Genomic DNA, 17596 nt, shown 5'->3' with positions numbered 1-17596 from the left:
ATTATAACTTGGAATTTAGAGTGAAATGATGAGCCACGGATCACCAATCATACTGGGCGGGGATGAACACGCTCCCAATTCTACGCGGGAGACAGGAACAGCTCGGGAAAGAAGAAGGGCTGGGAGACAAACCTGATATTTTCATGCCTACCTCCAATGTCTTCATTTTTTTCCCCATCATCACTTTATCTACTTTATCAATTTTGGCAGCCACATTCTTGAAATTTTTGTGAGTAGAGCTGTACCAATCCGAATAGGAACTTAAAGATAATTCTGATTCCTCCAAACTCTGGATCTCTTCCTCCAGGAATTTTATTTGTTCCTTTGGAAGAAGAAACATGATTGAACAGTGATGAAAGACCTGTGCCAGTGCCTTTCTTGATAAACACGTATTATCTTCACTGGAAGTCAGCGAAAGGAAGAACATCTGGCTTGGGAAGTTTGCTGGCCTATGATGAGCAGGGGTGGCCCACTCACCAGCACCTGGAGGAGAAGGGCTTGGTATCTGGACGTCAGCTGGGTGGCCTGGAAGCCCATTTGGCTGCTCACGTGGCTCTCATCCAGGATCTCCTGTGCTCTGGCTCCCACTTCCTCAACTTCGTCTCTGTACACAGTGATTTCTTCATGCCACTTCTGAAATGACACAATATTGAGGGAAAGGCTCAATCTTACAGATTCTTGAATAAGACAAATAAATATATCTTCTTACTAGAAAACGATTTCAGTGTATTGTTAGAATATACTTATTCTGTGATATAATTTTGAAAATACTTCACATAAAACCTTCACGAAAATGTAATTCCAGTGACATGATAAAAACTGTACACTTAATGAGTTTGAGTGCTTTTCTGTCTATATTACATATATTTTTATATCTTTTGTTGTACTTAAGATAAATTTTAAAATAGATGAATAAGGAAAAGAAGTTCCAGAGGCCTAAGGATTATTTTGATCATGTGCACTGACTCTACATAAAAATTAGAATAAAATTAATTTTCAAGTATTATGTCAATGTAGTACATTAGAGCAATTTCAAATCAGAGCCATAAACAAATTATTGCAACACTAGCATTCATGTATCTTTACCAAGCAAGGTAATAAAGCTTGGGAAGAAAATATAAAATACTTCATTAAACTAGACTGCCTTAGGATTCTAACAAACAACTGCTGACAGAAGAATGCGCCATTATAATGTACATCAAATTTCTTTGCAAGTAGAAAGAGATTTTGCAAAAGCTAAACCTTGGACCAAAAGTTACTAAATATTTTAAGGAAACAAATTATGCAAGGCAACTGCTACTCCGACAAAGATGAGGAATTTACATTAGTTGTACCTTCATCTGATGTAATTGTATCTCCTTGGCTGCCCGGTTAGACTGACGTCCACTTCTGAGACTCACTTTGTCCTCCATTGCTTTTAGCCACTCGTCTACTTGCTGAAACTTTTGTTCCATCAGTCTCAATTTGTTGACTACATTATTGAACTGAGTTCGGGTCTCGGACAGCCTCTGCTGGTAAGCCTGCCAGTCCTGCCGGAGAGACTCTAATGCCCGGTCCTCCGTCTGGGGGATGCCCGATGGTATCACTTCCTCTCTGGTGTGCAGCACTGAATGCAACAGGGCCTGTCCTTCTGTGCAGTGCACCTGGAGCTCCTGTAGGGGAAAGGTATGGCTGCCACACCTCACTTATATTTTACACCCGTGTAGGTGATCATGTCTCACCCAAGCCAACCGTGCCCTTCACGTTGGCTTCAAGAAAACTTCACGTTAGGAAAGAATGCTTTGATTCCGACTTACACACAAAAAATATGTACCGAAAACTGCATACTGTCTCCCAAGTCAGGAGAAACATTCTGAAATATTTCCAATTCAATTAATCAGAATGCACACATATACACACAAATACACACACCGAGAGAAATATTTTTCTCAGTCATCTTAGAAGCAATGTCTGAAATTTGGTTTTTCAGCCTACAGGCAAAAAACACTGTGACTAAAGGGTTATTGTTTAATATAATAACCTAGGCTTTTTTTGGCTCCTAATCTGTTTAAAGAGCCTAAGGTTTCTTGCTTTGACATTGAGTGGGATCAGTACTACATGTGTGGCTGAGAAAAGAACAATGGACCTTGTTTTTGCTCAGGAGGGATTCTTTGCCAAAGATGTTCTAGGGAATGCGATGGCAAAGAGAAGTTGGCCCTGGAGGGTACAGGGCACACAAACCTGAAAGGCTGAATTATCACACCTGCCCATCAGGTACTCCTAGGTACAAATACATTTCCCTCCACCAAAGCATAAGTCCCAGAAATTTACCCTACAAATTTAGTATGAACCAAGTCTTGAAGAGCATAAACTACTTTTTTTTATAGAAAGAAAAACTCATATCCTTAAAGATGTTGGCAAAACGGTATTATACACTTGTGTTACTGGATCTGATCATCTAAAGTTGAAAGGGACCAAGTCAAATCCTACCAAGAATGTTAAAAGTGCCAACATATTTAGTCAGAATACAATATTATTAAAAAATCTTTAATACCAACGAAATTGCTCATATCTGACCACTTTTACCCATAGAAATAGCAATCTTATATGGTTCAGACTATTGGATACATTTGTCCTCAGCTATGATATCACTCCAAAAATGTTGTAATGTGAATGTATTGTAAATGGAAAAGAAGAACAATTTATATGGTAAAATATTAATCAAAATGATGACAAACAGAAATTTTATTCCAAAATTCCTAAAATTTTTTAAAGGTAATTTTGTACAATCTCTTTCCTTAATTCAGGGTTTGGCAAACTTTTTCCATAAAGGGTTGGACAGCAAATATTTTAGGCTCTGTGGGCCACACAATCTGCTGCAAGTACTTAACTGCCTAACCTTGCCCTTGTGGTGCCAAAGCAGCTATAGACGCTACATAGATGAACAGGTGTGGCTGTGTTCCAATAAAGCCTCATTTAAAATACGGGTTCTGGGCTACAGTCTACTGATCCTTGCCCTAATTAATCTCCTTTTTAAAAATTAATTAATTAACTTATTTATTTATTTTTGGCTAGGTTGGGTCTTCATTGCTGTGCACGGGCTTTCTCTAGTGGCGGCGAGCAGTGGCTACTCTTCATTGCGGTGTGTGGGCTTCTCACTGCAGTGGCTTCTCTTGTTGCGGAGCACAGGCTCTAGGCACGTGGGCTCAGTAGTTGTGGCTCGCGGGCTCTAGAGCACAGGCTCAGCAGTTGTGACGCATGGACTAAGTTGCTCCGTGGCATGTCGGATCTTCCCGGACCAGGGCTTGAACCCGTGTCCCCTGCATTGGCAGGTGGATTCTTAACCACTGAGCCACCAAGGAAGCCCCTACTTTTCTTAATATATCACCCTTTCCCTATTTTATAGCAGTTTTCACTATTCTACAAATCAATGCATTAGATAAATTCTTATATATATACCACATTTCAAGTATTTATTCTGAGGGGAAAATACAGTTAAATATTTAAAAAATCTATATGTTCTAAGACTCAAATTAAACCTTCAGTAAATGCAAAATAATCTGTGAACATGTTTCACACTGCTGGCAGACCCCCAGATGACTAAGTGAGCTGTAGGACATTGGGACCCTGAAGTAGTTCTGCTGTGCAGTTGGAATGTCACGTCTCCACCACCAATTTCTGCCTTAGCGTCTCCCCTCCCTTTTTAACATCTGTGGTGACTCAAAATAAGACAGTGTCCATAAGAATTAATACACAGTGAACTGAGAGGTTGGAGTTAGGTTTGGGTTTGGGCTACATTAATACTGACCAAAGTGAAACATTTTCTTCTGAACAGGAGAAACATCTGCTGGTGACAAGTGGCTTCTTGGCCCAGTTCCTACATAGAACTTGGAGAGCTTGGCATTTGCTGGCCAAGAATGTCTGGAGTGAAGGGCTGGGAGGGGTTATAGCCAGAAAACCAAGTCCATTCCATTAAGATAAATTACAACAGCTAAACGTAGCAGACCAGGGTGTGCTACTATTAAGAATAAAATGGATGAGATCCTTAAATAAGCTAATGAAACTATGACTCTTCAACTTCTGCTGTATATTTATTTCATGAATGGACTATTATTTAAATAAGATTTTTCTCCCATCTCATTTAATCCTTCCTCAGAACAACTCTGTGGAAAAAACTGAGTCAGAGACGTTTACCTCTGCCAAAGTCACCCAGGGTCAGTTCTCACCATAAGTCAGAGTCCAAATTCCCTAATCCCAACCATGCACTCCCGCCATTACACAACACTCCTGCCATTACACAACACTCCCTGAGACCCACTGAAATAGCCAGAAATGTTATATGCCAGCGATGACCATCTCAGTCCCGCTTTTCCACCTTGTGTGAGCTGTAGGTACATCTTGCCCAATCCTGAACCAATTCCAATAAGAGCTGACAGTGTTCAGTAAGTTCCAACACAGAGCTGGTGGGACACAGAGTTGTCTTACTGGCCTTTCTCTGTTCTCTACTCTGTGTGCCTGGTTTCCCCTTCTTGGGAACCCCCTGACCCCTATCTGTCTCTCCAGGTAAGATTAAGGGGCTCTCTCTTTTTTTTTTTTTTTTTTTTTTTTTTTTTGTGGTACACGGGTCTCTCACTGTTGTGGCCTCTCCCGTTGCGGAGCACAGGCTCCGGACGCGCAGGCTCAGCGGCCATGGCTCACGGGCCCAGCCGCTCCGCGGCACGTGGGATCTTCCCGGACCGGGGCACGAACCCGTGTCCACTGCATTGGCAGGCAGACTTTCAACCACTGCACCACCAGGGAAGCCCCAGGGGCTCTCTTTGATGCTCCCATAAGATCCCTAATAATAGAGTAGTTCTAGTATTGTCCTTATCACATTGTTAGATCATTACGACCTATCAACGGGTCCACATTTCTTTAGAATGCAAGTTCCTTGCAGGCAAGAATAATATTTTAATCATCTTTACCTACAGTAGCTAGCCAAGTACAGTGTCTGCACCGCATTAAGTGTTCAGTAAATGTTGAATGAGTCAATGAATAAGTGGGTTAGGACCACTTTCCCCATGAAGTTTGCCATCTCGCCCTGAATCTCAGACTGCTTAGCTGAGCACCAGTGCTTTTTCTAGCTCCTCGAATTCCTTCTTCTAGGTCTCTGTCCCCGGGCCTGTATCCTCAGCAATGTGGGAGATTTGGGTTAAAACCAGATGGCCTAAGATGGTGTCACCAATTTGACTTTGAGAAGTGTCCCGTGCTACTGACTCCTGCAGCTGTGTTCCACATCTGATTCAACCCATTAGGGAGGAACAGGCAGGTGGACCAGCCAACACCATAAACGAGGCCGCGAGCCATTCCTGTCAGAGGCCACCTTCGCAACTCAACCAAGTCCTCAAGTTCCAGCCCTGCTCAGTCTAAACTGACTAGCAAATGATCTCAACTAGCATACACTACTGAGGTCCCAAACGCTACAGACCAGACCTCACTAGGGTTCCACTTAATATATATCAGCTATTTATAGGATTTCAGGTCACAGTAACTTCCCACTGCTTAAAATAATGATTCCTGGGGCTTCCCTGGTGGCGCAGTGGTTGAGAGTCCGCCTGCCGATGCAGGGGACACGGGTTCGTGCCCCGGTCTGGGAGGATCCCACGTGCCGCGGAGCGGCTGGGCCCGTGAGCCATGGCCGCTGAGCCTGCGCGTCCGGAGCCTGTGCTCCACGACGGGAGAGGCCACAACAGCGAGAGGCCTGCGTACCGCAAAAAAAAAAAAATTAATAATAATGATTCCATATTCAGAATGAAAATTCCTTTGTTTTATGATGAAGTAGACTTTACCTGAAGATCCCGCAACGTTGTCTCGTGAGTGTGGGCATCACCTTCAAGAACTGAATATCGGTCAAGCTTTTCTTGCTCTTGTTGCAGCCAAGCTTCAAACACCTTCAAGTCTCTCTGATACTCTTGGTGCAGGCGAACTAGTTTTTCAGACTTGGTGACTGCTTCCTATTATTAGCATGTAAGACGATTAAGATGGGGATACATTTCTACATGCAGTTTCAATGTACTGTAAGAACTCACTTTTGGAATTTTAGAAAAGCATGATTATTAAGTCATTAAAATATGAATGTTTCCTAGAAAAGTAAAACAGTAAGATTTAGGCAAAAAATATAAAAAAACATAATATTAGGAGTCAAAGGGGTCTTAAAGATCACTTTCTTGAATTAACTTCCTGATCTCTGAATTCCTTAGGAAATGTAACATGGATATGCCAAAAAATGAATTAACTTTATTTGTCATAAAAATACATTTTTTCTAATGAAGAAAACTGAAATTCTTATATTGTGACTTCAGTGAGGATTTGGACTCACTGTGGATTTAATTTTTCATGTACTTTGTCTAATAAAGTAAGGTGTGCTGAAAGTTCACAAAGAAATAAATAAAGCACAGTATTATAAATATTATTGGTGATTATTTCCGGCTTTAGAAAATTGTCATCAGCAGACATATTAAAGAATTTATGAGTCTTCCTTATTAAGAAGCTGCCCCCAATTTTTCTACAATAGGTACATCTCTAGGACTTTTTAATTGAGAATTATTTTCCTTCAGTAACTTTCATATGCTAACAATAGTTGAGGGTTTTGCCAGTGGGGTATTCAAAGTATTAAAATTCATTTTGCATTTTTTTGTTCTATATGTTTTCACAAGGCTGTCATTGCCCCAGATAAACGAGTCTTTAAATAAGCACAGCTCCAAACACTGCATTTTCAGTGGGTTTGTGTGGAACACGGTGAGCCATACCTTGGTCCGCTCTCTGATGTCTCTGTATCGTTCTTGCAGGTCCTGGAATTCTAACTGGGTGACGTAGTGCTCTGTCATGCCAGCTCCTTTGACTTCAATGGTCTCCAGCAAGCTGCTGTGGCTCAGCACTTCTTCATTTAATAACTAGAGAACATTAAAAAAAAACAAAGGAATTGGTGCATATATAATCATATCAATGGTACTATTAAAATTAGGATATTTTAACTGCATACTTGGCAAGTGATCTCAGGTTATCTATCTGTAGACAGATAGATAGATCACTCTATCCATCCATCTATATCTATATCATCTAGGGTCGGGGGGTGTATTTGATATCTGGCCCAGAACTGTCTCTGAGATTCTCATTCCAGTTGACTTGGAAACCTCAAACTTAATTTGTCCAAAAATGGGCACTTGACCTCTACTCCATTCCCATCCTTCCCCAGCCACCAATAAACCTCCTTCCCCTTCAGTCTTTTTTCAAACAGTAAATGCTACCATTCCCACCCAGCTGGTCAATTCAGACCACTGGAGTCACCCTTTCTCCCTCCATCCATGATGAAATCCTGTTAGTTCTATCTCTTCACTGTATCCTGACATGTGTTCTCCTGTCTCCTGCAAACCCCCAGCCGCCGCCTGCTATCACCTTTCACTTGGACTTTTGCAATACCCTGCTAGGCAGATTCCCTGCCCCGAGTTCCTGCCCAGTCCCTTTGTCCACACTCCACACAGCAGCTTGAGTGATAAAAGATTGTAAGATCCTAAAGGGAATCGTGTCACTCCCCAGCTTAAAACATTGATTATCTTCCCAAAGCCGTCAGGATCAAGTAGAAAATCCACAGGCTAGCATCCTCATGGCAATGCAGGATCTGGTCCCTGGCCCCTCTGCCTGGCAACAGCCATCCATTGATTCTCGGCTCCAGCAACACCCAGCCTTTCTTCTAGCTCCCTTTTATCTGAGTCAGTTCTCTCCCTCCTCAGGGACGTGCTGATTATTCCATCTGAAATGCTCTTTTCCCACCTCCTCCCCAGACTGACTTCTCTGCACTAACTTCCTTAGGGCATCATTTCCGTCTACTATTTCAGAGACGCCTTTCCAGTCTCCCCTCCCCCTCCCCCGACTCCAAGCAGTCCATAATTGCCCTGTCCCAATGACTCTCTCTCATAACATGCAGTGTTTTCTTCAGGGCACTTATCACCAGTTCTAATTATTTGTTTATTCATGCATTCTCGGATGAGTATAGATGTCCCCTCCAGAATACAACCTTTGTCAGTTTTATTTACTTGGAATCGAGGACAATGCCTGCATTTATTGAATAGATGAATCATTAATATAGCAATAGATCATTATAACAATATAATGGGTAGATAATGATGAGTAGATTAATTTTCAGATGCAAACAGTCATGCAAACCCAGAAATGTTAAGTGATTTGCCATAGGTCACGTAAGGCCATTTAGTCATTCAAATAGCTTTTACTCAGCATTTGCTCTGTGTCAGACAGAGAGCCAAATGCATAGGATAAAAAGAAAATTAAGCATCTTTATCCACTGAGGGAGAGAGGTATATAAGCATATATTCTATAAAACTGATAAAGAGATATGAACAACAGAGAACAGAAGAACTAATTAAGCCTCGGGTGGTGGTGGTATCATAGAAAAGATAGCTTCTGAACTAATTCAGAAAGGTAAGTAGAAGGTTGCCAGGCGCCAGGGCACAGCTAAAGTATTCTGTGAAAGAGGGAAGAGATTCTGCAAAGGCATGGAATTGTTTAATTCCATTTAATGTGGTACATTCAGGAAATAGTGAGAAATACAGTAAGACTGGCACAAGGGTGGAAGGAGGGTGGGAGAGCAAGCAAAATGAGGCTGGCAAAGAGATTATTAACATTCTTACAAACTAGAGGAGGGAGATTGGTACGATACTGTAAACAGTGGAAAGCAACGGAACTCTCAGGCAGGAAGGAGAGACATTCACCTTTATATGAAGATAACGGGAGATGGAGACAAGAGATGAGGTGAGCTGTTGCAGTTTAGGAAAAGGATAGATTAGAGTCAGGAGACATTTCTGAACTGGAATCAGCAAGACCTACTGCCTAATTCAAAGCGGGGGTAAGAAAGAAGGAGGTGGGGAAATGAGGTTCCCAGTTTCGGGTATTCAGTGTGGGGTGACACAAAAGAACTGACACCAAGAATACAGGAGTGTGAAGGATTTGGGGTAGAAGATAATAAGTACTGTTTAGGACACAATACGTTTTAGGTAGAACAGGCCATCCAATGAATATGCCCTAGACGAATAAATCAAAGGTTTCCAAAATGTTATGTGTGAATACTAATATCAACAAAAAAGAGGTTTAAGAACATACCTCCAGTACCTACCTATCTATCTATCTACCATCAAGCTATCCATCTATCTATTAATCTTTACATGTAGTACTGTATTAATATAAGCATTGTGAAAAATATACAAAAGTACAAATAGAAAAGGATGTGATAGAAAAGAAAGTACTTTTACTTCCAAATGATGAGCCGGCTGAAGATATGAAAAGTTATTACAAGTTGCCAAATTTTAAATATATCATAAAACATGCGTCTATGAGGTTTTCCTGGAAGAGGACATTTTCACTCACTAACAAAATAGCCACAAACAAAAGTTTGGGTTGAGAAGCCATTAGAAATTATAGTAAAGCCCTCAAATAGAGTTTGCCTATGTGGACAGCCCTAGGATTCAGGTGAGCACATTTCTGTACAACTATGGCAATTCTGAAGCACCTGTCAGAAAACAAATGGAATCTGAAATCCAGGTCCCACCTTGACTTTGCCGAGAGCGGCTGTTTTCTCCCGCACTTCTGCATACTGCCTTTCGGATTCGTTTAGGCTGGCCTCCACACTGTCCATCCAGCTGGAAAACTGTCGAACATCGTCCTGATAACTTGTCCACTTAGAAAGAGCTCCTTCAAGTTGACTGAAAGGTAATTGAAAGGACAGTAATCTACACTGAGAAGCCATGTACATTCAATCTGTCTGACCTCTATCACTGTGTTGGTTCTGTCTACTCCCCCAGCAGGAAGCCCATAGATAAGGACGGGGGCAGGCTTGAGAGGGGCTGAATGGCTGTGGCTTATCAAGTCCGAGCCTGGGTCCCTGGCAAGCACAGCCTTGAGAAGCAAGGGTCAGTGAAGTCCAGGCCAACGGGTAGAGAAGAGGGACTGGATATAAAACCTGGAGTCAGCTTTTATATATATATATAGTCAGGGAACCAGGTCACACAAGACACTGGGAGAGGCCTGAAGACAAAACCAGGAGAGATGCCCTGAGCGAGGCTTTTCGGAGCCAAGACTCAGGGCAGAAAGAGAAGCAATATTTAACTCCATGAAGTTGAGGAGGACATCCAGAGGAGAGGAAAAAAAAGTAATAAAAGAAGGAAGGAAGAACCGAACAAGAACAAGCATAGTCACTATCTTGCATGAGATTTAAAAATCAGAAAATCACAAATGATATAGGCTAACATTTCCTGAATTGGTCTAATTATTAAAACCTGATGATTTCTCTTACTGATCAATTAAGCACTTCCTTCTCTCAATGCAGATGTTACATGTTTAACTCCGTTAATCATTTGTGTCTAACTTTACTGACAGGCTTGAACCCTTCTGTAGCAGACACTCTGCGCTCCACCCACCCCCCGACCAGCCCCTGCACTACGCTGCCAACCGGTCCTCCAAAGGCCCACTCCTTGCCCTCTTGGCCCGAGGGCATCCTTTGGTCCCTGGTGCCCTCTCAGCTTGAGGGCACTGTAGGCAAGAAATGCCAGGGATTGTCGTCCCCTGGAGGCAATCCTCGACTGCCTGCCTGACTCATGGCAGTTTGTTTACAAACATTCCAGCTCCCCTGCTCTCCATGGGTAATTCCCAGACACGCTCTATCTACACTGGCTCCCAGCAACGCCTGCTGGGAGTAAGCTCCAGCTGCCCATGTTACTGGCTGCCCTTCCTCTCTCACGTGTTGTTCCCACCACCTACTGGTGTTTTCTGGGGCTACTTCCCAAGTAAACTGATTGGTTTTAACTAATATATCTTCACATGATTAAACATGCATTTATCTTTGACTTTTTAAGCAGTGAACATCAACACTAAGAAACATGTAGTTATATGAAAACACAGACATAGGACTGCAGCTCAACCTAAATGAAAGATCGCACCTGCCGGTTTCTTTTGTTCCAAGAAGAAAAGAGAAAAGGAAGGAAGGAGGGAGGGAAGCAGGAAGGAAGAAAGGGAGGCAAAAATAACGGAGCAGGGCAATAGAGAGAGAGAAAGAGGGGGCGGAGAGAGAGAAAGGGAGAACCCCGGGACAGTCTGTTACTGAGCTATCCTGTAGATCTTTTTTTTTTTTTATCATCTTTAGTGGGGTATAATTGCTTTACAATGGTGTGTTAGTTTCTGCTTTATAACAAAGTGAATCAGTTATACATATACCTATGTTCCCATATCTCTTCCCTCTTGCATCTCCCTCCCTCCCACCCTCCCTATCCCACCCCTCCAGGTGGTCACAAAGCCCCGAGCTGATCTCCCTGTGCTATGCGGCTGCTTCCCTGTAGATCTTTTAGCAATGATTTCCCAGCAGCCTTTCAGCTTCACTAACCTTTTACAACGAATCACTGCAGACAAAAGGGACGCCCACATATCCTTCACACTCTGCACCTGCTGCTGAACGGCAGGAATGCCTTCCGGAGACGTATTCTGAAGGACAGACTCCCCTCTGGTCACTATCATTTTCATCTGGATCTCTTTTTCCTGTTTCACTGATAATAGAGCCTGTAAAAGCAGGTACAGAAGTCCTTTGTCATTTGCTTATTTAACATTTCTAGCTTTAAATATTTCAGAGTCCCTGTGGATAGCAGATGATCTGCAGTTGGGTTGAGCCCCGGTGCTCTCAGGCTTACCAGGCGGAGGACGGGAGAGTCACTTGCTGGTGGTGCCAGTAACCAGGCACCAGCCTGAGTGGCCTTGGCCTTTCAGGTCATTATTATTCTCTGAATAATCCCTAATTTCCACTGAAGTTTCATTTTACTGTTTGTTAATAAGAGAAAAATAGATGACTATAGGATTCCTGAATTCTCAAAGGTCACTGGATGAAGAGCTCTAGAAAGGTGAAGGTCTCTCACACAACAAACTGAAAGAAATAGCTTAATTCATATTATATATTAATTTATATATTTCACGTTCTTCACAAGCACTCTTCTTTTTCTATATAAGAAGGATCTTTGAATTCAAAGTTATAAAACTGGTGTTTATCACCTGAAAGGTAAAGTTTCATCTCTCTCTCTCATCTGGACCTTGCAACCTCTCCAGATTCAGTTTCGGCCAGTCATGGCCATCGGCTTCTGCTGCAGCAGGAAAGAACTGCTAGTAACGACTCACATACCACGCTGTCGGCTTTCTTCAGCTTTTGCTCTTTTGGTCCCACTCTGAAATCTCCGCTGAGGTATCAGGCTTTCTGAGAAACCTGCCTCAACTCTCCACCCGATGCCCCTTGCCCAGCTCCGCTCCTCTGTGTGTCCATAGCACAGTAATTATTATTACTGTCTTCTGTGTTTCAGCCTCCAGCCTCAGACAATGAAATCCTTGAGGGCAATGACCGTATTTTATTCATTTTTGAATCTTTGGTAGCAAGGCACAATGCCAGTCTCCCAGAAGACACCCAGTGTATAAATGACAGGTGAATGAATGCAGAATGATTGCTTTATCACAAACGTAAACTAACACAGAACTAATATCTTGTGATGGGAGAAGAACGGACTAACTGATACAGGCAGGCAAGAGAGTTGAACAAGATGGGAAAGGTTTTGCCCGATAAAATGTTTCAACCAAGTATTTCTCAGAATAAATGTGCCTGTGATGTAATTTGAAACTAGCCTCTTAACTGGCTATATCAAGCAAGTAACCATTTTGGGGTTGTTATTTTTTATTAAAAATGTTTTTTTAAAAAATTTTATTTTTTTTGGCCACGCCATGCGGCTTGCAGGACCTTATTCCCCCAACCAGGGATTGAACCCACGCCCTCAGCAGTGAACGCACAGAGTCCTAACCACTGGACTGCCAGGAAATTTCCTTATTTTATTTTAATTTTTGTAAAGTATTTATGACTGAGTATATCTGAGCTCAATCGATTCAGGAGTGCTTAGGCAAAGCCTCCCTATGCAAACAGGATCATATCCACGGAGTTCTTGGATTTCTCATGGACAGAGTGTAACATTATCATATCAGACAGAGACTCAAGAACTTTTGAGAAAAACAAATTCTGTAAATGAGAGACATTTCTGGTAAAAGGCACACCTCAAGCTTGAGCACCCTGCTGTCCAGCACGCTCTTGTCAGAGGTCGGGTGGCAGTAAGAGTCCAGCATGTGGACTGCATCTGTCATCCAGTCCTGCAGGTCTTTAATCCCGAGGGAGAACTGATTGTGTTCTGCAACAATTCTGTCCAGTCTTGACACTTTCTCCTGGAAATGACAGAAATCGTTTTCCAGCGGTCCCTTCCACAGAGACTCCACACCCTGAAGCTACTCAGATTGCAAAGCTAACCCTTTGTTCCAAATAACTGCCATCAGCCATAGGTCCATAGGCTCACAGATACGACGCAAGGCTGTATGAATCTATGAGATGTGAAATAGCTTTCTAAGAAGAGTAAAAATATGAGAATAATTGGGTCAAGAAGCAGAAAGATTACAATGACAATTTAGTGTCCCTCAGCTTACTCGCTACTCTTGTTTACGACAACTGGGATATTTTTCAGAAATTTCATTACTGTCTTCCTCACACCTTGTCTGGGAAGCCCACTGAAGTTGTTTCTGCTCTCACATGATCACATTTGGCTCAACTGACACCACATACCCACATGACCTACACTGTAGCCAGTTCTAAAAAAACGATTGTCTGAGATTCTGTAATATCCCTAAATTGGGACCGTAAATGTGGTTTTAGTTATTAAAGCTTATATCCAACAGTGAAGATTTTATGAATATAATTGTCAGCTCTTAAAGCAGTTGAGTATCTATTGATTTTTTGGTATCTAAATAAATACAAAGGAATAGAAAGATGGCCTTAATTTATTCTAATTTCAGATATGTGCCAGATTTTCTAAAGACAAAAAAAGTAGAAAACATTGGTGTAAACACAGACTCTTTTACTCCAGCACCTATACTATTTGGCTGTCTCAAGGATGTTTTATTGGGGATGAAAACAGCAGGCCAGGAGTGAGCCCACACTAAAACAGGCAAAGCCAAGTTACAGCAGGTTCCCTACATTCTCAGATCTGAAATACAAAAGGGAAATATAGGGAACAAATGTTACAAGGCCATAAAGCTCAGGGCAGGCCGCCCAACAAAGTTCACGATGGGTCTGCTGAATGCTCTAAGTGAGGTCGCTGTGGGATCCCATTTACTTTTTTTCTAAGCTGTTAGAAAAGCGCTTTAATCAGTTATAGGAATCATTGTCAATTCTGAGCTCTGCTCTAGAATCTGAGCTGAAACTCTCAATCAATACATCTTTGACTACTACGCAATGAATATAAAGAATTGAGACAAATGGAAAACACGATCCCCCACTCACTCTATGTAGTCCACGAAGTAAATTTAAACTGCTCTGAATCCCTGTTTTCCTAAAGTAATTTAATCTGCATATCTTTAGACACAATACTCTGAATTCTGCCTTATGTTTATGCTTTGAGTCTTCCAGATAAAAGCTCTGGGGAACATACCTCTTCAGGATTAAAGGGAATATTTTGTGCAACCATAGAGATGGGAAGTCTCTTCGATGTTTGAAACCTCCTTTGCTCTTTTCAGACAAGCATGTTGAGATGATGCAGCACAAATGTCTGGCTGGGCTTGCAAGGCTAGGGAGAGCACTTACACGCCTCGGCCCTGCCCCGGCGCCCCACGCTCACACACAGCACGCGGCAGGCGTTACCTTTGTGAAATTGCTTAGAGCTAGATACTGAGAAGACAGCTGTGACGCTCGGTGCGTAAAGCTCCTGCTGGCCGCGTGGCCCTCCCACAGCTGCTGAGCTTTCTCTTTCAGCCTGTGGAGCTGAGGCTCGTAGCAGTTTATTTCCTCAAGGACAGACTGAAAAGCACAAGCAAGTCGCTATTAAGAGGCTGGGGAAGAGCACATCGCAGACAAAGCTTCGGCCCCGAGACCGAGGAAGCAAACGCGGGCGAGTGATAGGTGTGCCCCAAAGGCGCGGTATTATTTCCAAGCTACGCACAGCGTGGACTACAGGACGGGACAAATCACACCTCCAAGGATAGCTGGAAGACAGGACATCTGAAACTGGGGACGGGTGCACTCTAGCTCAGGACGGCAAAATCTAACTCCAGGGCGCTCGCGTGCCTCTGATCTGAATGCGTGGTAGCTGGGGGCGGGCCAGACGGGCTGAGGGCCTAATCACCTGCAGCTTCTGCTGTTCCCGCCTCTTGGCCGGCAGATCGTACAGGCGATTGCTGCTTTCATGCACCATCTTCTCGGTTTTACTCAGCCAGTCCTGTACAGGCTCAGCACTGACTTCAAAGTCCTTCATCTGGATCTTCAGATTCTATGAGGTTTTGGATAGTGTTAGGGACCAAAAAAAAAAAACAAATGTTAATAGCAAGTCCAGAGTCTTCACTTGGCATTCAAAGCCCACCCCAACCTGACCTCCCCACCCATCTCCCCTTCTTTTCCTGTCCCCAATGTCTGGAACTTTCTATCCTTCACCTTGGTACCAGGCTAATTTGTGAACAACCCTTTAGAGGTTTTTAAGTTCTACTTTTTAATAAATGAATGTTTCCCTCATTATCCAGCCCACCTCAGAGTTCATACACGCCCCCTTCTCAGCCTCTGTCACATTTGTTGTTTACACCAGTCACTGCATCCTTTATCATGGACTGGGCTGGATTGTGAGTTTTCATCTCATGCCAGCGAGCCTGCCTGCAAGTAGATTACGAACTCCAAGAGGGGAGGGCTGTGTCTGACACTTCCTGGGACATATCATGGTGGTCACCTTGCAGGAATATAAATAAGTCCTCACAAACATTTTGCTGATTTTGATTAATGGTGAAACAAGAAATAGCATATGGTTGATATGCTTATTATGTTTTTAATAAACAATTTGCTTATTCTGATTTATAAAGATACAAGAAACAAGAAACAGTATTGTGTGTCCGCTACATAAGAATGCTGTCACCATTTTCACTGATAATTTGTAGCCGTCACATGTATTTGATAAAGTTTTATATGGTACCATTTCACCTTAGCCAAGGTGTTTATATCTACACCCTATTATTTATAAAAACGTTAGACTGAAGTGAATTTGAAATTTATGTTACCATGTGAACCCGCTAAAGGATTTTAAATTTAAATTTAAATCAGAGCTTTGCGTAGAATTGTCAAGAGCAGATCCACAAAGGTTAGCTTAAAAATCTATGTGGCAAGAACTGCAGGAGCCTGGGAGAAAGGCTCAAGGTTCCATACGTATCCGACCCGGTGTCTACAATGTGGGGACAGTCATGCTGCCACAGTCCCCTCTTAGGGAGATGGTAGCTGGGAATGCTTTGGAAAATTAAAAGTGCTTCACAAATGTAAGATACCAGGATAACTCCTGGAGTATTCTACTAAAATTTAAGCTTCATGAGGGCGGGAGTTCTATTCTGTTTTATTCTTTGCTGTATCTCCAGAGCTTGAAATAGTCCTTGGCAAATGGAAGACGTTCAACAAATATTTGTTGAATAATTAAATAGATTTATAAATTCAAGGTGTTTCCATTTTCCTGCCACTGGAGTCTCATGGGGCCACTAAAGGAAAAACTGGGGACCATGATCGGGAATTAGCGCTACAAAGACACGGGACTGAGCAGTAGGGGCTCAGAGATCTCATGTAAAGAGTTTGGGTTCCTCATCCAAGGAGTGAAGTCAGAAGGCCTGAGCAAAGGGCCTGGGGCACAGGAATAAAGACAGCTTGATACTAAGTCAAACAATTCCTAATGCTCCTCATATGCTTCCTATCCTTGGGGTGCATAGGCCTCCCACCAAATGTTCCCTCTGCATAATCTTCCTGTTATTTCTCCAATGGCTTCAGTGACCACCTACAAAGACTTAAAGCCTTCCATTTACAGAACTGTATTCATACAACACTTCAGGTCAGAGTGCCTGGGTCTACACCTTGTCTTCAACACTTACTAGCTGTGAGAACTTGGTAGATTATTTAAGCACCTTTTGCCTTAATTTCCTCAACCATAAAATAGAAATAAGAGAGTCTCTACCTCAGAGAATGGTTATGAGGATTAAACACATTAATGTATGTTAAGTGTCTTCAACAGTGACTGGTAAATATTCACTCACTGTTTTGACAGCTCTACCCTCTCTCTTGAACTTTGAACTCACCTTCACTGCTACTTTCCTGGCCATTACCTGCTGAGTATATTGCAGGCCCATAAAATTTAACATATATTACATTGAATTAACTTTTCTATCCCTTCCCAAACTACTTTTTCTGTCATATTCATGTCTCAGTTCATGGCATCACCATTCATGCCATCTTCTGAACTAGAAACCAAAGACTTAAAGTTAACTTCTCCTTCCCTGGGCCCCTCATTGAATTCTTTGCCAAATCCTGTTATGTTTTCTTTTAGAGATAAAGCTCCATCCCTTATCATTTCTTTAATTCAGGCTCTTGTCTCTCTCTCATCTGGACCATTATGAAAAGCTTTCCCTGGTTTTCCGGCTACTTATTATTCGCCATTCTGGTCTACACTGGAGCCAGAGAGTTGACATGTTTATCTCCATGATAAACTTAAAAAAG

At 42.4% G+C, this 17596-nt stretch overlaps 1 protein-coding gene across 1 annotated transcript in view; it reads right to left on the bottom strand.

Moving 5' to 3' along the window:
- The window catches only part of SYNE1 (spectrin repeat containing nuclear envelope protein 1), a 464259-nt gene that overhangs the window by 214852 nt on the left and 231811 nt on the right, over positions 1 to 17596 (bottom strand). The window contains exons 60-69 of the mRNA XM_049695244.1: positions 15210 to 15353; positions 14729 to 14884; positions 13099 to 13263; positions 11405 to 11577; positions 9578 to 9731; positions 6768 to 6911; positions 5808 to 5972; positions 1335 to 1652; positions 478 to 633; positions 152 to 322 (exon numbers count right to left, since the gene is read on the bottom strand). Coding sequence (XP_049551201.1) covers positions 152 to 322; positions 478 to 633; positions 1335 to 1652; positions 5808 to 5972; positions 6768 to 6911; positions 9578 to 9731; positions 11405 to 11577; positions 13099 to 13263; positions 14729 to 14884; positions 15210 to 15353 — 1746 coding nt within the window. The remainder of the gene's footprint in view (positions 1 to 151; positions 323 to 477; positions 634 to 1334; positions 1653 to 5807; positions 5973 to 6767; positions 6912 to 9577; positions 9732 to 11404; positions 11578 to 13098; positions 13264 to 14728; positions 14885 to 15209; positions 15354 to 17596) is intronic.

Source organism: Orcinus orca, chromosome 12 (assembly GCF_937001465.1).
Source record: "Orcinus orca chromosome 12, mOrcOrc1.1, whole genome shotgun sequence".
In the NCBI taxonomy this organism is placed as follows: Eukaryota; Metazoa; Chordata; class Mammalia; order Artiodactyla; family Delphinidae; genus Orcinus; species Orcinus orca.
This window is presented reverse-complemented; position numbering and strand designations above follow the sequence as displayed.